The sequence below is a fragment of the Sus scrofa genome, chromosome 9 (genome assembly GCF_000003025.6).
Source record: "Sus scrofa isolate TJ Tabasco breed Duroc chromosome 9, Sscrofa11.1, whole genome shotgun sequence".
NCBI classification, from domain to species: Eukaryota; Metazoa; Chordata; class Mammalia; order Artiodactyla; family Suidae; genus Sus; species Sus scrofa.
Window position 1 is genome coordinate 5,177,132 of NC_010451.4, and position 20,847 is coordinate 5,197,978.

Genomic DNA, 20,847 nt, shown 5'->3' on the forward strand with positions numbered 1-20,847 from the left:
AACCGCTGAGCCACGAAGGGAACTCTGTGTGTCAATATAGTTTGTAAAAAAATCAAGCCAAAAATGAAAAAGAAACCCTGCACGTTGTAACATCACCGTGTGTGAATATCAATTCCACACCACAATGTTTCAGAGAAATCCCGTCCCTAGGAAACGTAATACAGTTTAACCCAGACGTTTCCAGACCCATGACATCCAGACAGCAGTTATTAACATCTGAAATCTGTGCTCTGGAGAACTCAGTTTGGGAATGGAAGTTGAAAGCATCCTTGATTTAAGGCCCTGGTTCTCAACAGGAAGCAGTGTTTTCCCCTAACAGGGTAATTGGAAATATCAAGGGCCTTTTTTGGTCGCCGTAACTGGGAAAATGTTTATATTAATGGCATCTAGTTTATAGATGCTAGGATTTCTTCCAAACATCCTGTAATGAGGACAGAACCTCAATAACGGATTACCCAGTTCAAATGCCAATAGTGCCAAGGCTGAGAAATCCTTTTTAAGGGGAGAAGGGCAGGGAGCAAACCTAAAAATCAGTTTTCTATGTTTAAATCTCAGGATAAATGAAGGCAAATGGCATGAACTCTAGAACCATGACAGTAAAGATCACGGGGGACTGTCTTTCCAGAGGCCCTGAGCTTTGAATCTCAGTTCTGATACTTTGACTGTATAACCTAGAAAATTTGTTGAGCCATGTGTGCCTCTGTTTCCTATGTATACAATGAGCACAGAGTAATTTTATCTATCTCCTATGTTTTATTTTAATGTTCTGAGTTAATACATACATGCAGCATTTAGAATATATGAAATAGTAACAAAAAATCAAAAATTGATTCTGTTCCTTTGATACAAATTTGTTATTGAAAGAGTTATTCACAGTATTCTGCCAGTACCCCAGTTCTGTGACACTGTATTTTGTGCCCTAAACTGTAATTGTTTTCAAAGATCCTGGCAAATGTTTTCAAGAATACATGAAATTTCATAGCTATTAAGTAATTAAATCATAAGACTAATTTCTCTGGATCTAATCTCATGAGGATCAGACAGCCTTTTAACAATGATTCAAGTTTCCATGTATTCTTATTTTCAGAAAGCAGACTCTCTTTCCTTTGAAGATATGCATCAACTTTAGAAAAGTTTCCTTTTTACATATTAATTTCATATGTTGACATTCAGACATGTCAAATGAGTTTGGTTTTGGGGCATTCAGCTCTCTCGCTATCTTATTAGTCGTGAAATATTAATGAGATTAATTTTTTCTGAAAAGGTAAAATCTAGGGAAAATAAAAATAAGCAAAACAATAATCTGTCTAATGATATTTTTGAACTTTTTTTTAACCTCCATCTAATTCAGTAAGACATACTTTAAATGATGTGTTGCTTTGTTGATTCTTTCTTCTTGAGGGTTCATTCCTGCTTCCTTATCCCCAGTTTTCCCGGATAGCATCATTCTCCCAAATTTCATTATTTTCATAAATTCTTACACTATATCCCCATATCACATGCCTATTTCCCCTACATAAAATGTTACAGGCATTGTCAGCTGAGCTGATGGGGGAGTGAATAGGGAAAGGCCCTATTTCAAAGTAAGTTTTCTTCACCGGAGAAAACGGTCTAAATGTATTTCAAAGGAAGGGTTGATGTATTTTTTGTGTGTTTTAATATTATCTATAAAGTGACTTGTTACTAATTCTTGTTAAAAGTGAATTAGGATGATGAGAATGAGGACGATGTGGGGGTGTGTGCTGGGAAGTCTGAGAAGCTTTCATTGGCTTAAGGTCGTCTGTTCACAGAGACACAAGTTCGTCCTCAGTCCGACTCAGAGATCATGTGGAGACTGTGTGAAACAGTGACGTGACTTAAGATGTGCAAGTTAATGAAAACTGGTCTTTCGATGGAAAAGCACTCGAACTTCATATCCTAACACTGGGCATTTCTGAACTCATCTCATTGGCTGTTGGAGTTCATTTCAGTTTCTGGGTCAGTTTGTTTATTGAACATAATACAGGCAGGAAGAAATGGAAATCACGACTCCTCTCTTCACGGCCCTTTGTTTGGAGCAGATCAAGCTGCTCTGAAACAAACTGGTGCTAATACCGAAGTGGGGCATTGAAAAAAAAAGATTCAAAGCAAAAACAGAACAGAGAATAACTCTTGGGTGAGACAAATTCAAAAATTCTAGCATACGGTGGAGAAGAATGAGAGAAGAGAATATCGCAGAACCACTATTTAAGACACAGTAGCCAGAAAGTTACATCTGAAATCAAGATCCATAGATTATTAGGAATGTATGTCTTCCTCGAAAACTTCACTTATAAATGTTGTGGAAAGAAGAACCCCAGGCCCTGACAGCATCTTTTGTGAATCATTTAAAACATATAACGATGAATAACAGAAACCCTACACATATATGTCTGCAGAATATAAAAAGAGGGATCATCTCTTTATGATTTTTATGAGACAAGCATAACTTACATTTTATAACCAGATCATGGCATCACAGAAAATAAATTCGAAAGACCAAAATACCCCATGAAATTGACTACAAAATCTAAAACAAAATAGTAGCAAATCTAATCCAGTGATTGCTCGCAGACACACACGTGTGCACACACACACACACACACACACACACACACACACTCACAGATGCTCACGGAGTATGATCTTGTTGAATTTTTATAATACTACGTAATGAGTATTAATTTTAGTGAAATAATTTTCCTTCACCAGTCTAGAATATCAAGTGATTGACTTTCTTTTTGTGCACTTAATTTAAGCATCAAAGTTGTTTTACATGCAAAGAAGTTACACAATGTAATTTACTATATGTAATATAATGAATACAGTCAAAAAATGGAGGAAATCATTTGAAATCTAGATGGATAAAGAAAAAATATTTGACTAAAGATGATACTGGTAATGCTTAATAAAACTTAACTAAAAAACGTAAGAGAACTTCCTTGATCTGGTTTTAAAACAACAATAAATCTGATGTTAAAATCCTGAGCTATGGTGCTGAACAGGGAGTCTACACATTATTGCTGTTACCATCATTGATAACAATTTGATAATATTAACAAGTTGTACAGTTTTCAAAAACAATATTTTTAACATCCATTGTCTATTGTTATGTCTCATAATTATCTTGGAGATAGAAAAAGCCATACTTAAAATTTGGCTCTGAAAAACCTGAATCTCACAAGGATTGATGATGAACTGAGATCATGTATCTAGGAAGTGAAAGAATTAGGAATTTCGCCAGATGACCAAGCTTCAGATCATTTATTTCTCACCTACTCAAATCGCTGGCCCCAAATTTTCAGTGGGAACCTGGTGGGTAGAGATGACTTAAAGCCTCCTCCTCGGTCCAAACTTGCTGAGAATCCCTAGGCGAATCTGCTTGGTCCTGACGCTGTAGACAATAGGGTTAAGCACTGGGGGGAGAAGCAGGTAGATGTCAGCCATGAGGTTGTGGACCGTGGGAGACAAATGCTTGCCAAAGCGATGGACGATTGATACCCCGATAACCGGCACAAAAAAGGTGAGCACCACGCAGACGTGGGATACACAGGTGTTGAGTGCCTTTAGCTGCTCCTCACGAGATGCAATGTCCAGCACAGCCTTCAGAATCAGGACGTAAGAAAGAAGGATAAAGACTGAATCCACACCCAGGGTGGCAATCACCACGCAGAGTCCGTAAACACTGTTGATCCTGGCATCTGAACAGGATAGTTTCAGAACATCCTGGTGCAAACAGAAGGCATGGGAGAGGGCACTGACATGGCAGTAGTGATAGCGTCTTAGCAGCAGAGGGGTGGGCAGGACAACTCCCATGCTTCTTAGCAGGCAGGCCAAACCAATCTTGCCTATCACACCGTTGGTGAGGATAGTGGTGTAGTGCAGTGGACGGCAGATGGCCACAAAACGGTCAAAGGCCATGGCCAGCAGCACTGAGGACTCCAGGAACGTGAATGTGTGGATGAAGAAGAGCTGGACGAAGCAAGCACGTGCCTGGATCTCCCGAACATCCAGCCACAACACAGCGAGCATGGTGGGCAGTGTGGACAGGGACAAACCAAGGTCAGTTAGCGCCAAGATGGAAAGAAAGTAATACATGGGCTGGTGGAGTGAGGACTCCATCCAGATGACAGAGAGGATGGTAACATTACCAGTCAGTGCTAACAAGTACGCAAGACAGAATGGGATTGAGAGCCAGGGATGAGCATGCTCCAGTCTGGGGAGCCCCCGCAGCATAAATATGGGCTCCATAGTAGCACTGGTATTGCAGATCACCATGGTGACGCGTGGCAAACGGGGAGGAATATTTCCTGTTCTCCTTTTTGGCCCCTCACAGGCATCCCTTGTGAGCATAAGCCGTGGAGTCAGGACAGAGGAAGGAAGCAGTTACCTCTTAATGGTTCTTACTTGAGGAGCATGTCCCAGTAGTGAAGAAAGCCAGATTCTAGAACAAAAGTGCGTGCTACACAAGTCTGGTCATGTCTGACAAGAACTTCGGTGAATTTGCTTTGAGGACGCTAAAAAAAAATTTAAGCAGCAGAAGGGTGGAGAAAGAAATCTTTATAATATATTATAAAGAGAAAAAAAAAACTCAGAGTAAATGTCTATCGATTTGCATAGGCTTCCTGCCAGTGATGCCTTTGAGTTCATCATTTGCGGTTTCTAGGCTACCTTTTAATTCGTGACAACTGAATGGGTCCTAAGGACTCAGCATAATTTCCCTTCATATTTATTTAATAACGTATAATATTTAAATTTTTAAAATATTTGATATGTTAATAGTAAAAACAAGTACCCATTATATGAAAAGAAGACACGAAAAAGAAAACACGCACACGCACACACATATACGCACAGATATATATACTATAATGAGGTCACAATGTAACTGATAAAGCTCTTCCTGTATGTCTTCCTGCAAAATAATATTGAAATGATTAAAATATTTAGTTCAGAAATGTTGTATGTTGTGTCTTAAATTAGTCGTATGTGTAATATATCTACTCTGTTTTTATGTCTTTTGCTTGTTTTTTTTGTCAAAATGAACTTTATACACGATCATTTTTTTAAAATATTCAATCAAATATTCAATGTTTCTCTAATTTTATGACCCACTTGCATCTACCTCCATGAACCCATAGAAAACTCATAAATGCAGCCCTAAGCATTCCCCATCAGCAGCTCTCCGAAATAACCAAGCTCTTTTTCCCTTTGGGAAGTGTAATTTCAATGCCTGGTTTTACTTTCCCTGAGCAGCCTTCCTTGTGATTGCCTCTGGAATGCTGTCCTTGCCAGACCCTGGGTTGATGGCCACGACCACAGCAGCTAAGCCCTTTGGGATTGCCTGCCCCTCCAGTTCGTGCTGTCCTTATTTTAGTCCTAACTGCACTGACTGTCTTAGAGAGGCTTCTTCACTTGCCTGTCCTGTAGCGTCTGGGCATCGTTGACTTTAGATATCTTCACTTCAATGTCTTAGCATCTCCATCATCCTTCTTTGTAGACTCTTAGTCTCTGACTTACAAAATGGAAGTTATGAAGCTGAACAGTCTTTAACTGAAGAGGTTTTGGTTTAGCCTCTGAACCTGAGGAACAGAAGGAACTACCAAGCCTTCCTCTCTCTCTCCATGTAATAAGAAAAAAGTATCGCTTTCTCCATTTTCCCCAGTCCAAGCATCCCGTCCTCTAGAGATAAGACATCTCTCTGGTACGCTTCTCCAGCCCAAGCAGTCTGGACTGAGGTTTCACTGGGAACCGTGTCTTAGACGAAGCAGTCAGCTACTCACCATGTTTTGCATCCACCAGGCAGAATACTTACTCAACACTGTAATTTTGCTTTACCTCCAAGCAATATTTTTCTCTAGTCTTCTTTCTTTACTCTTTTCCTCTCTGTGAAATTTTGTTCTAACTCCCATCCACATCTCAGTTTATCAAAAGGCTCTAGACATTAACATCGAAGTCTATAGACCATATGCAGGTGTGCGTGTGTGCGTGTGTGTGTGTGTGTGTGTGTGTGTACACATGCCCACAAGGATTATATTATGGCCATGTTAGAAGAGAAGTTTATTTTTCCCCATGCCAAGAAACTATTCTATGCATTCTCTTTTTATTCTACTTACCTAAATATAGATCATTTTTCTTTCATTCTCAGAGACGTTTCAGGAAATAAAGTATATCGATCGCCGTTTTTTAAAAATCTCTTTCTCCCTGTTCTGAGTCTTCCAAGTGCAGTGTTTAAGAAACTTCAGTAGTAGGCCTGCCTCTGGATTTAAAGTGAGGACAGGCAGTAATATCTCCCTTTGCTCTCTCTCTTTCTTATCCTTCTCTCTCACGGATCCGCATGTCATATCCTTCGCTTTTTCTCAGCCCTTTCATCATTGCCTGTTCTCTGTTCATTTTCACCTGACTCTCTATGTCATTAATAACAGCTCTTTGGGGTTCTTTGCTTTAGTACAGTTTAATCACAGTGGGATGAAAAATAAATAGTAGGAGAGACTGGACATATGACAAAACCGTTTCACAGGGCAGAGGGTGAAAAGACGCATGGAATTCAGGTACCTATCCCAAGTCATGAAGGGAGAGCCACTCAGGATGAGACCGTTTTTATTACAGCTTCTCCAGCATCTCACCTGCCGTCTTCAAGTACAACCTTTCACTGGCCAGCCTGTCTTAACATTGTTGGCAAAGGTTGGATAGAACATAAAATATGTAATAAATGATATAAAAATCGTTTCTCGCTAAAGAGAATGACACTTGTGTTTCTGTCCTTCATAAATCGCACATTGTCTTTCTAACGATTTTGCTTCTTTAGCCCTTTTATTTTAACACTTCCTATACCAAGTCTACCCATTCTTTGTCATTGAAAATCAATATCTGAAATGTACCCACAAGCCGGTTGCATCAATATGAATGCCGAATCATGCAACCCGCAGCCCATTCCCCAACAACCCAGTTTCATTTTGTCTTTTTCTACCTAGACTTTCCTCCGTTGCAGATACAGGTGTGTTCTGTCTGCTTCTGTTTCTATTTCTGCTTTCCCCCTCTCTCTTTTTTTTCAGTCCTGCTGTTACTGCTGTCTTCCTTCTCATTCCTCTTTGTATTTCTGTGCTTTTAGTTTTTGCTCTCTTTGCTTTATCACTCACCTGAGAAGAATTCTCATCTCAGACGGAAGGTCAAATTTGACACAGATGCTACAATTTTGATTTTCCACATACCTCAGGTCTTCAACACCTCTGATCCTATGAACAGTGAGGCTTAAGTACTTCCAGCTTCTTTATGAGTGCTTTTTGTTTCTCCCAGGGATAAAAACTTAGGAATTGGCCTCAGAGCTCCTCTGGATCCCTAGAGATAAAATTAATATAAACAGCAGTTAACCACAGCTGTGTCGGAAGCATATAATCCTAAAATTACAGAATTGTGTCTCTATTTCCATCCACCATTCTAGTCCTTTCTTTCAAATGTGATAATGTTCTCTTCTCAAAAGAAAATAGGAGAGCAAATTCATGATCACACTCTAATATTCCAGAAGCATATTGAAATTGCAGCTTCATTAGAGGCATCCACATAGAACTCTGGCGATTAAGCACAGTGATAGGCCCTTCTGTTTTAAGGTGTTTCTCACTTCTCATCAAACAGGATTTTTCATTAGCTCTGTGTTCAATAAGCATCAGTAGGATTCAGGTCTCCATCCTAAGCTCTGCAAAGGCAAACACCATTATCCGGTTTATCACTGTTGCTGAAACTCAGCCTCTCTCCACCAGTGCTAAATAGAAACATGGAAACAAAGTTTTGGGCAAGGGAGAAAAAAAAATAGCTTTATTGCTTTGCCAGGCAAAGGCGGCCACAGCAGGCTAATGCCCTAAGACTGTGCCCTCCCTTGGGCGAGATGAGGAAGTGGTTTTATAGTTTGGGAGCAGAAAATAGGGCCACAGATAAGGATCGGGGTAGATGCAAGCTTGCGTTCTTCTTCAGAGTTGGTGTTTAGTGGCCTCAGGACTGATTCTGGCGGTCCTCCTCTCTGAGTTTCATTTGCTGGGGGTTTTAGTTCTGCAGAAGGACTCCAAGATACTATTATGTGTGTTCCTTGAACAGAACCAGAACCGTTCCCCAAGGCTGCACTGTGGCTTCTGGGCTGTTTCTCCCTGTCCCTGCGTCCCCTCCCTGCCCTGACTAGCAACTCTTTGAACCTGCCCTTGGGAACTCAGGGAAAGTCATGGAGGCTGAAGCTTATTCCCTAAAAACAAGAAATAGGGGACACAGGCTTAGGCCCAGGAGCCCCAACAGGGCCCTGCTCGGTTCCATCACAACTTCCACAACGGCTTCCGATCCATCCTTTTTCTTAGCTTATATCTTAGTTATCTCCCTGCTCTGTTGATCTCAGCTTGGCTCTCCTAACTGGGCTGCTAGAATCTGAATGGAAAACAAAAACCCTTCCCACCAAGGCAGAGAGACTAGGTCAGGCCAGGGCCCAGAGCACAGGCTCCATAAGACTTAACTTGATAATATTCTGTTTCCTAAAAATAATCAATCTAAATTAATCCTCATGCTAAAGAGACACATTTTAGGGTGGCCAGTTTTGTTCCCCTTGAAATTATGTGGCACACGCTGGGCCACAGAGAGAGGTCAAGGGTCAGAGAGGGAGAGAGGGAGAGTATTCTAGCTCCCTCAGGCCTGGGATTCTGCTTTTAATGGGGTCGAGGGTGGGAGCCCAGCTTTTGAAGGCCTCACTCTATGGATTCACTTAAAACATAAGAGCAGGACCTTCAAACTTGGGAAGAGAAAAACACAGGGGCCCAAATTTACCCAAATGGTGGGAAGGAAGGAGATGGGAGCTGGGCTTCCCTTGAATCAACTTGGAATAGCATTTCAACAGGTTTGGGGGCCGCAAAACTCCCCTTAGGAGAACACGCCCTGTGTATTCACTCCCAGGTGCATCCTGCCCCCTCCCGGCCGCCTCAGTGTACTACACACGGCTTTCCTGTGTTAGACATTGATCTTCATGAGGATTTTGCTTGATTTTTTTTTTTTTTTCACTCAGAAGATGGGCTCGGTGGGCTGTATTTTTGTTCAAGGATTGAGACCACTTGCCTTTTTCATGAGGGGCCATACCCCCCCTCCCATGTCGTGTTCTAAGCCAGTTCCCAGAAGGAAACGTTGCCGTGTGTATCTTGACTCTTCACTTGCTGGAAGATCAAGGGGGTCATGTCACTCCAAGTGGGAACTGTGTCGTGTACAAGGCTTTTCATTGTGACTCACGTCATATCGTCTGGGTCATTGAGAATCCTGAATGAGATCTTTAAGTGGGGTAGCTCGGAGGTATGGGAATTGTCCTAGCTTTAAAAAGGCATGACTCTGCTTTGGGGAAAGTCGCTTCATATTCTGGGACCTTACAAAAATAGAATGCATCCAATCAAAAGCCTAAGGAATTACACCTGCAACGTACAGATTTTTAAGAATTTTCTTAAGTTCTCCACATTGTTGATACTCAACTAAGGACTGAGAACCACAGCCCTAAAGGGTAATTGTGAGAAAAAAAATCATTGTGAACTCAGAATGTATGGTATTTCGTAGTTTAGTTGCTTTGTTTAGCTGTCTCCAAGATGCTTAGGATTCCCAGCAGCATAAGTAACACAGATATGGAGCGAAAATATATCAAAATTGTATCTTACTGCCCCCAACACATGCACACACAGGAGATTTCACCAAAGGAAGAATAGCAGGTTCATGCAGAAGAATAGAAGTTAAGCTCCACTTTCTGCAGAGATAGATAATCTGGGGAAGCAAAAACTGGTAGAAGGGCCTTATCTGAGGGAGATTCGGGACTTTGGAGAGCTGCCAGGGGAAGCAGAAGACTCCAGAGGTGCCTCCAGGAGGGACATTGTAGGAGGTCCTTTGAGGTCATCACCCCTCTTGTCCCTCCAGGCCTTCACATCAAGCAGCTATATGTCTGTGTGTTTATTCCCTTTAGAACTGGTTGCAGAGCTGACGTCTTTATCCATGTCAGTTACTTCCCATCCTGGCTGGAGTAGCACAGCCAGGATCTGATCCTCCCTTAGGTCTGTCTTGTTCAGATGGAACTGCTCGAGACATTGTATCTCTTACCCCTGGGTGAGGAGCAGGATTCTTTCTTGGTCAGGAAAAAGTGATGGCCATAGTCTCCGATGAGAGATTAGGAAAGGATCAGTGCTTAGCAACCCGGGGACCCCTTCGTCTGAGGGCCTGGGAAGGGCCTCTGGCTGGCTGGCTTTCTTAAACCTCTTGTTCTCAATTGAATGACGGCAGCTGTGCCTGATTCTCCTGTCCCTGGGTAGACACCAGTCAACGCTGATGATACAGTAACAATGACCCAGATAACCTGTTAAAAATGCTCTAAAGACAAAGCCTTCACGTTTTAGGATACAGAGGCCCAAAGATAAAGTTTTTCTGGGAGAAGAAAATTTCCTCTCCGGCCTTTCTTGAGTTCCTATGACGGGATTAACCGTAAAATTGACACCAGACAGATTAACAGGCGAAAAAGAAACAAAAAATTAATTCATGCCCATGGAAGTCTTATAGAAATGAGACATAAAGAAGCAGGCAGCTTTTAACTTTTTAAATAAATTTGTGAAGAATTGATAGAACAAAGAAACTTAGATTTGGGGTGTCCAGTTAGTGAAGACTCTAAACAGAGTTTGGACTTGGGGTCATAGATTTTAAAAGTAACAAGGTTAATTTATATGGGGCCAGATTTCCTGTCTTTGATAATAGGGGCATCCCTCTACCTCCAGATGCAAAGCATGTACCTTTTATCTGAGATATTTATTTCCTGCTTTCAGGGAGACAGAACAGAAGGCCAGGGCAACCTCTTGCATTGGCAGTTTCTTAAGTAACTTAATTCCAATAATCATTATGCCACCGAGACGCATTTTGGGACGGTCTGCTCTGGGCCCAGAAAGGTCAGGAAGGTATTAGATGGGACTTGCCCAGGGAAAATGGTCTCTGGTTTCTCAATGATGGAGACCCTCAGTCAAGACCAAATCTATGACTCCCAGGACATGGAATGTATCTGGTTCTGCACACTCAGTTCATTTGCATTTACACCTTCAGTTCTGTTAAAATACTTTTAGAAAGCTCATTTATCACCTGTTCCCTGTCTCACTGACTTTCTGCTAATTAAGTGTACCGAATTTCAACTTCCCGGGGTGCAGATAAAACCTTACCTTGAGGCTTTCTGTATCTGTAATCAAACCCTTGTTGGGCTGAAGGTACACTAAGGGCAATGGCTATGTCCAATACAGCTTGGTCTATACCAGTTCTTATACCCATAACCTGATTAAAAAAAACCACATGATTTATTTTTGCATTTTGTATAGAATTGTTCTTTTGTGTCTTTTGTTTCTTGTGACTTTGTCTGGATACTCAGAGACACATGATTACCAAATTTTTCTGGGTTATGTTTTAGCAGGAACCGTTACCAGGTCCCTGAACTACATGACTGAAAACAGTTATAAAGAGTTTTGTGGTGTTTTAGATGCTCAAAAGGTTGGGAACCAATGCATAGTTTCTTGAGGAATTTGAAAGTGCATGGCAGACAGAGTCAGAAGTTTCTCAGTCAATGAGAATGTACCAGACCATCTGAATCATTGCCCTGATCCCTCACTACCTAGTAGGCTGCATAGCAAAGACAGCTAAATGGGAAAGATGCTAAAGATAATAAAGGTAAAAGTGATGTGTTTTATGATGCCAGTTTAAAGAATATAGTGCATTCAGTCATTCAACATTTACCATGCTAACACCTGCCATTCAGTGTGTCAGTGCTGGACACATCAAAATAAAAAGAACAAATGCCACAAGTATTAGTGTACAAATGCCCTAAGTATCAGTATACTTAGGGTATTTGTTCTTTTTACTTTGATCTGTCCAAATAGATCAAATGGGACCAGTCTGGAAAGTTGGATAATAAGCCAATAAACCCATAATACTACCGTGGCAATTACCACACAGACACACACACACACACACAAACAGCAAGGAATCAAGATACATTCTACCATAGCTTTCATGAGAAGGACGTAAAGAAGCCTCAGATATAAAGAGTGAAAGCCTATAGCCAAGGGGACTTAGCTTTGAAAAGATGAAACAATAGGGCATTTTTAACCTAAAATACTCATGATAAAGTTTGAAAGGCGTTATTGCAGAAGGTTGTGGTGGAACTTTGTTATGCTTCCTCCCTTTGGTCACCTCAATACTAACTCCCATCCAAAGACTGCGTATTAATAGAGGCGAGGATGTCTAGGCAGAGAGAATATCTAACTGTATATGTGGTTGTGTAGTTATACATAGTTTCAAGAGCATTTTCCTTGCGGTCCTTAAACTACCATGTTTCTCTGTTGCAAAAGTACAACATATATAAGGTTACATGTTCCATATTAGTCTCCAGAATAAAGTAATAAGCAGCTTAAAATGCTGAAAATAATGCGGAAATCCAGCCATGCATTCACTCAATAACTCCTCAAATACTGATTGGCCATTCTGATTGCTCACCACACATTTTGTCCTCAGGAATCTTACAGGTCTCAGCTCCTAATCTATCTCTACTGTACAATCCCTAAATGATCTAATGCAGTTAACTGAACTCCTTGAGAAACGTTTTCTTCATCAGTAAAGTGAAAATCTTTACCATCATGCATAAGGTTCAAGGATTCAAAATCCTTATCCAGTAATGAATGAAACTCAGTAAATGGAATGGTGTAAGTTCTCAATAAATGTTGGCTATTGCTATGTACAAAATATGAGAGAAAAGAGGTTAAAGGTCTCAGATTTGGGGCTGAGAAATTAAAGATTTATTATGCCCTAAGAAAAACAGAAGGAAAGGGAGATGGAGTCTAATTTAAACACGTTGTAAGGAATGCTTAGCTCATCGAATCCAGGAAGGATGGATCCAGGGTTCAAGAGTAAAGTCAAGGCCAAAAACATATGTCTTACAGCGCTTGTCCTACACCACGACCCTGAACGCAAAGATTCGACTCATAGCATCTCTTGTGACTCTGTCCAGGGCACAGGAGCAATAACGGAACCAAATACTCAATAGAACTGTCAGCGACATTGCACAAGATTTGCCGTATCTCTATCACACCTGATTATTAAAGATCTCTCTCCAACCAAAATAGACCCTAATTCAAGGTCTAGATATTTATTTCATTTCTTTGGTATTACTCATCTCTGTGGATTTCCTGTTTCCGGACATGTTTGTTTTAGTCTCAGAGCAGACTCGGCGTGGCTGCAGTCCTCAGAGAGATCAGTGCCCCTTGAGCAGGTGCCTGGGAGAGAAGAGAGACCCAAGCACTCATATTTGAGGAGGAGGCCTTGACGACAAATTAAATGGCTTCGGAGTTTTATGCTAGACACTTTCAGCTACTCTCAAACGTGCTCTTCAAAATATCCACTCCCTGGTAAGGACTCAGATGTCTTCATCTATTTTGATGTCACTTTGCTTTTTGAAAATCAATCACCTAGAACTTCATACAAAGCAGGAGCTCCTCCAAAAATGCTACATCTAGGAAAATTATTCCTTTTTCAGACTGTGTAAATGATCTGTTTATCTTGTAAGGAATCAGTCTTCCACAGAATTCGAATTCTCCTAAATCTTGATACTCACCGCTTCAAGGTTATTGTTCTCCTGTCATCATAACGCAGTAGGTCAACATTCTAGGCCAGGAGAAAATAAGACATAATCTGTCAGTAACCTCTGCAGGTATTGCCCTTACAAATCTCTAAATTATTTGAAAATCACGGAGATTTTTGAAAGGATATTTAAATAACCAGTGATCTTCAGATACCAAAGAATAGAACTAAGGGTCGTTTGGTTTTGAGAGGACTGTACTTTTACAAAAAGTGAGAAAAAATTAAGTTGTGAGGCTCCTTTAGATTCACAAAGTATCATTCTAGAAATCATATATTCTATCCAATATTTCATCTAGAATATGAAAGCAAGAAGTTGTAGAGGATTCTAGATCAATTAACTAGGGTTTACTAGTATTTTACAGGGAAAAAGAAACCAGATGTTCAACTGAATGCAAAATATATATTCTAGTTTCTCTATAGGGAAAATAGAGCCAAAAGTAATTTTCTTATTCTATGATACAGGTAGATTCTATTCTAAAGTGGAAGCCACGTCTCACTATATGAGAGTCCCATGAATGCTTTGTTCTATAAAAAGATACCTGAAAAAAAAAAAGCCAGAAACTCCAGAACTGCTTTTTTCCTATGAAATTGCCAGATATATCATATTTTATCTGCTCAAGACTCTCTATGTTCCATTGCAGAGCTATCTAAATCCATCATGTCTATTACCAACACGTCGCACATTGAAATCACCACCTTCTTCTTGGTTGGGATGCCAGGGCTGGAACATGCACACATCTGGATCTCTATTCCCATCTGCAGCACGTATCTGGTGGCTCTTCTGGGGAACTGCACCGTCCTTTATGTCATCAGGACAGAACCCTCCTTGCATGAGCCTATGTACTATTTCCTTTGCATGTTGGCTCTGTCAGACATGGGCTTGTCCTTTGCCGCTCTTCCCACCATGGTGAGGGTCTTCTTGTTCAATGCTCCTGAAATCTCTGCCAACGCCTGCTTTGCCCAGGAGTTCTTCATCCATGGATTCACAGTCCTGGAATCCTCAGTGCTCCTCATCATGTCATTTGACCGCTTCCTGGCCATCCACACCCCTCTGAGGTACAGCTCCATCCTGACAACCATCAGAGTTGCCCAAATAGGAATGGTGTGCCTTTCCAAGAGCTTCCTCCTGGTTTTCCCCTTCCCCCTCACTTTGAGGAGCTTGAACTACTGTAAGAAAAGCCAATTATCCCATTCCTACTGTCTCCACCAGGATGTCATGAAGCTGGCCTGCTCTGACAACCGAATTGATGTCATCTATGGGTTTTTTGCGGCACTCTGTGTTATGGTAGATTTTATGCTGATTGTTGTGTCTTACATCCTAATCCTCAAGACTGTGCTGGGAATTGCATCCCGAAAGGAGCAGCTCAAAGCCCTCAATACGTGTGTTTCACACATCTGTGCAGTGACCATCTTCTATCTGCCCATCATCAACCTTGCCATTGTCCATCGCTTTGTCCAGCATGTCTCTCCCCTCTTCAATGTTCTTATGGCAGATGTTCTTTTACTTGTGCCTCCGCTGATGAATCCGATTGTGTACTGTGTGAAAACCAGGCAGATCAGAGTAAGAGTTGTAGCCAAATTGTGTCAGAAGCAAATATAGCAGTCATATAGAGCGGAAAACATATGGTGGGGATGTCTTAGGTAAGAGATTAAATGTGAGTTTGAGAAAACCTAGCATTTGGCACACATAATCATCAATGTATTTTTCTTGTTATTATCATCAGACGTATTTCATTAAAATTGTTTACTGATCATGAGCATAAAATAGGATTTAGAATACGTTTGGGGGGATCTCCATCCTAGTTACAAAAGGAAAAATAGATGCCTTATGACATCATGTTTGATAAAAGCATCAAGTTCCAATCAAGACTAACAGATGATAATGTCTATCTTTATGGCAGAAGACTCCTGATCTTACATTCAATGTATCCATCCTAAGAGCTTTTGATTCTCGATCCAAATTATGCCCTAATTCTGACTTATCATTATCTCTCTTTTAATCATCCTAGTAGATCACCAGCATGTCTTTAATGAAAAACAGCCATAACCTTTTTTAGTTTCTAACTATCTACACTTGCTTCTTTCTAACTGAAAAGTAACTACAGGTTACTGCAGCATGTGGAATTTTCCAGGCTTAAAGAATAATAATAAGCTCTTCAATGGATAGTACCTCACAATTAATGGAAAAACTTCACAGATATAAGCATTGATTTTGAACCTCTAATATAGACAAGATGTATTTCTAGGCATTTTTAGGTGTATTTTCTCTTTTGGTTCTCATAATCACCTACCTTATTTTCCTTTTTTAAATCAAAACAAATTGAAGTATGGTTGATTTGCTATGTCGTGTTAATTTCTGTTCTACAGCAAAGTGATTCAGAGATGCATGTATATTCCTTTTCATATTCTTTTCCATTATATTTCCCTGTGCTGTACAATAGGACTTTATTGCTTATCCATACTGCATTTAATAGTTTGCCTCTGCTAATCCCAATCTCCTAATCCTTCCCTCTCCTATGCCTTTTCTCCCTTGTCAACTGCAAGTCTGTTCTCTATATGTGTGAGTATGTTTCTGTTTTGTATATATGTTCATTTGTGTCATATTTTATATTCCACATATAAGTTATATCCTGTAGTATTTGGCTCTCTCTTTCTGACTTATTTTGCTTATTATGGTAATCTCTAGGTCTACCCATGTTTATTCAGATGACATTATTTTATTCTTTTTAGTGGCTGAGTAATATTCCCTTGTATATATACCTCATCTTCTTTATACACTCATCTGTCTATGGACATTTAGGTTGTTTCCATGTTTTGGCTATTGTGAATATTACTGCTATGAACATATGGTTGCATATATCTTTCTCAATTATACTTTCTCTGGATATATGCCCAGGAGTGGAATTGCTGGATCATATGGCACTCTATTTTTAATTTTTTGAGGAATTCTCCGTACTGTTCTTCATAGTGGCTGTACCAATTTACATTCCCAATAATAGTGTAAGAGGGTTCCCTTTTCTCCACACTCCCTCCAGCATTTATTATTTGTAGACTTTTTAATGGTGGCCATTCTGATGTGTGTGAGGTGGTAGGCACCTCATCGTAGTTTTGATTTGCATTTCTCTAATAATTAGTGATGATGAACATCTGTTCATGTGCCTGTTGGCCATCTCTATGTCTCCTTTGGAGAAATGTCTATATAGATCTTCTTCCCATTTTTCATTTGGGTTTATTTTTTGCCGTTGAATTATATGAACTGTTTGTATATTTTGGAAATTAAGCCCTTGCTGTTTGCATCATTTGCAATTATTTTCTCCCAATCCATAATTTGTCTTTTCACTTTGTGTAAGGTTTCCAAGGATGCCCACTCTCACCACATCTCTTCAACATAGTTTGGAAGTCCTAGACACAACAATCAGACAAGTAAAATAAATAAAAGTTATTCAAATTGGTAAAGAAGAGGTAACATCATCATTATATGCAGTTGACATGATATTATGTATAGAAAACCCTAAAGACTCTGCACAAAAAATACTACAACTGATAAAATGAATTCAGCAATATACTAGGATACAAGATTAACATGCAGAAATCAGTTGTATATCTTTACAGTAACAATAAAATATCAGAAAGGGAATGTAAACATATAATACCTTTTAAAATCTCAAAATAAATAAAATAAAATACTTAGGAATAAACCTCACTAAGGAAGTGAAAGATTTATATACTGAGAACTAAAAAATATTAATAAAGGACATTGAAGATGATTAAAAGAAATGGAAAGATATCCCATGCTTTTGGATTGGAAGAATTAATATTGTTAAAATGGCCATACTACCTAAAGCAATCTGCAGATTTAATATAATTCCTATCAAATTATCCATAAAATTTTTCATAGAACTAAAACAAATAATAAGATTTGTATGGAGCAACGAAAGACCCAGAATTGCCAAAGAAATCCCGAAAAAAAAAAAAAAAAAAGAAAGAAAGCAGGTAAACCTTCCCATTCTTTAGATAAAACTACAGAACTACAACAATCAAAACAGTATGGTACCGGCAGAGAAACAGACATACAAATCCTGGGAACAGGATATAAACCCCAGAAATACACACCTGTGGACAATTAACCTTTGACAAAGGAGGCAAGAGTATACCATGAGGAAAAGACAGTCTCGTCAGCAAGTGGTCTTGGGAAAGCTGGACAGCTGTGTATAATCAGTGAGGTTAGAACATACCTTCACACCATACACAATAATAAACTAAAATAGCTTGAAGACTTTAATGGCTTGTAGACAAGGTACCATAAAACTCCTAGAAGAGAACATAGGCAAAACATGATCTGACATAAACCATACAAATGTTTTCTTATGTCAGTTTTCCAAGGAAATAGAAATAACAACAAATGGGACCTAACAAAGCCTATAAGCTTTTGCACAGCGCAATAATCTTTATATTAAGCATTCTTTCTGTTTTTGTTGTTGTTGTTGTTGTTCATGAGATTGAGCCTCTGACAGTTTGACTTAGTAAATTCCACATAGATAGGAAGTCAAAAGCTGGGATTCAGATCTTCTGTTTTATACCCCAGGGTAGTACTGTGTTTGCTGAATTTTAGCTTAACATTCAGGATTGTATCTATTTCCATAATGCCTTTTCAGTATAAGAAATTCTATCTTTAGATCAAGGCACTCAGTGTTTCTGTGTCTGAGTTACATAACTATCTCCTTCTGCCTTTTCAATAAACTCACAAATGCAGCCATGGACACTGAAGGCTGTAGCACAACAAAGCACTAGTAGACTACTTGTTAGTGGAAAGAAAAAGAAGTTCATATCTTCCCAGTGTGAGGATAGGCAGCACAAAGTGAAGCCCTCAGCAGACTATGTTAATTAAAGAAAGCGTAATTAAATGGACTTTATTAGTATCTAATTCTTGTGGAATATTGTACAGAGATGTCATGTTCAAGTCTCAAAGAGAAGTTTTTTTCTGACTTCCTCAATAGAATAAAGTAAAAAGCAAGATGACACTACACTAATGTCAGGCGGGGTGGTGGGACTTCGTGATCATTATGATTATTTCCACGTGCTCCTGAAATGTGAACCATGTTCCTATAGGAATGAAAGCAAGTCCAACTCTAGACCTTCTAAAACAATGGTTCCCAAATAGGAACAATTTTTTTTTAATTTTATTTTCTTTAATTATTTCCCCAATACAATTTTTTTTTCCTACTGTACAGCATGGTGACCCAGTTACACATACATGTACACATTTTATTTTCACACATTATCATGCTCCATCATAAGTGACTAGACAGAGTTTCCAGTGCTGCACAGCAGGATCTCATTGCTAATCCATTCCAAAGGCAATAGTTTCATCTATTAACCCCAAGCTCCCAGTCCATCCCACTCCCTCCCCCTCCCCCTTGGCAACCACAAGTCTATTCTCCAAGTCCATGATTTTCTTTTCTGTGGAAAGGTTCATTTGTGCCTTATATTAGATTCCAGATATAAGTGGATATCATATGGTATTTGTCTTTCCCTTTCTGACTTACTTCACTCAGTGGGAGAGTCTCTAGTTCCATCCATGTTGTTGCAAATGGCATTATTTTGTTCTTTTTTATGACTGAATAGTATTCCATTGTGTATATATACCATACTTTGCTAATTCAATCATCTGTCAATGGACATTTGGGTTGTTTCCATGTCTTAGCTGTTGTGAATAGTGCTGCAATGGACATGTGGGTGCATGCATCTTTTTCAAGGAAAGTCTTGACTGGATATATGCCCAAGAGTGGGATTGTGGGGTCATATGGTAGGTCTATGTAAAGTTTTCTAGGGTATCTCCATTATTGTTCTCCATAGTGGTTGTGCCAGCTTACATTCCCACCAACAGTGCACGAGGGTTCCCTTTTCTTCACATCCCCTCCAGCATTTGTTATTCGTGGACTTATTAATGATGACCATTCTGACTGGTGTGAGGTGGTATCTCATGGTAGTTTTGATTTGCATTTCTCTAATAATCAGGGATGTTGAGCATTTTTTCATGTGCTCGTTGGCCATCTGTACATCTTCTTTGGAGAAATGTCTGTTCAGGTCTTTCGCTCATTTTTCCATTGGGTGGTTGGCGTTTTTGCTGTTGAGTTGTGTAAGTTGCTTGTATATTCTAGAGATTAAGCCCTTGTCTGTTGCATCATTTGACGCTATTTTCTCCTATTCTGTAAGTTGTCTTTTTGTTTTCTTTTTGGTTTCCTTTGCTGTGTGTGCAAAAGCTTGTCAGTTTGATTATGTCCCATTGGTTTATTTTTGCTTTTATTTCGGTTGCTTTGGGAGACTGACCTGAGAAAATATTCATGAGGTTGATGTCTGAGAATGTTTTGCCTATGTTCTCTTCTAGGAGTTTGATGGTGTCTTGTCTTATATTTAAGTCTTTCAGCCATTTTGAGTTTATTTTCATGCATGGAGTGAGGATGTGTTCCAGTTTCATTGACTTGCATACAGCTGTCCAGGTTTCCCAGCAATACTTGCTGAAAAGACTGTCTTTTTCCCATTTAATATTCTTGCCTCCTTTGTCAAAGATTAATTGACCATAGGTGTCAGGGTTTATTTCTGGGTTCTCTGTTCTGTTCCATTGGTCTGTTTTGGTACCAGTACCACACCGTCTTGATGACTGTGGCTTTGTAATATTGCCTGAAGTCTGGAAGAGTTATGCCTCCTGCTTGGTTTTTGTTCCTCAGAATTGCTTTGGCACTGCTGGGTCTTTTGTGGTTCCATATAAATTTTCGGCTTGTTTGTTTCAGTTCTGTGAAAAATGTCATGGGTCATTTGATAGGGATTGCATTGAATCTGTAGATTGCTTTGGGTAGTATGGCCATTTTTACAATATTGATTTTTCCAATCCACGAACATGGAATATCTTTCCATTTCTTTACATCTTCTTTAATTTTCTTGATTAATGTTTTATAGTTCTCAGAATATAAGTCTTTCACCTCCTTGGTCAGGTGTATTCCCAGGTATTTGATTTTTGGGGGTGCAATTTTAAAAGGTATTGTGTTTTCGCATTCCTTTTCTAATATTTCATTGTTAGTGTACAGAAATGCGACTGATTTCTGAATGTTAATCTTATATCCTGCTACGTTGCTGAATTTGTTGATCAGTTCACGTAGTTTTGGGGTTGAG

General features: G+C 39.6%; 3 protein-coding genes across 3 annotated transcripts; 1 reads left to right on the top strand and 2 right to left on the bottom strand.

Moving 5' to 3' along the window:
- On the bottom strand, window positions 1,583-6,012 carry LOC100525652 (olfactory receptor 51L1-like). Its single transcript, XM_021062394.1, has one exon. It carries the CDS (start codon window positions 4,369-4,371, stop codon window positions 3,349-3,351), a length of 1,023 nt encoding a protein of 340 aa, XP_020918053.1. The 5' UTR covers window positions 4,372-6,012; the 3' UTR covers window positions 1,583-3,348.
- Window positions 9,056-11,319, bottom strand: LOC102163879 (matrix metalloproteinase-26). The gene is given in 5 exon segments (XM_021062236.1): window positions 9,056-9,308; window positions 9,767-9,836; window positions 9,955-10,132; window positions 10,135-10,170; window positions 11,214-11,319. Coding segments are annotated over 5 exon segments (555 nt in total). The 3' UTR covers window positions 9,056-9,143.
- On the top strand, window positions 12,597-15,800 carry LOC100737816 (olfactory receptor 51A4). The gene has a single exon (XM_021062395.1). The coding sequence runs from the start codon at window positions 14,336-14,338 to the stop codon at window positions 15,275-15,277; it is 942 nt and encodes a 313-aa protein (XP_020918054.1). The 5' UTR covers window positions 12,597-14,335; the 3' UTR covers window positions 15,278-15,800.

What these genes read in the sequence shown, in the direction of transcription:
- LOC100525652 (XM_021062394.1), bottom strand. Translation starts at nt 4,371, where the DNA reads ATGCTCACAAGGGATGCCTGTGAGGGGCCAAAAAGGAGAACAGGAAAT.
- LOC100737816 (XM_021062395.1), top strand. Translation starts at nt 14,336, where the DNA reads ATGTCTATTACCAACACGTCGCACATTGAAATCACCACCTTCTTCTTG.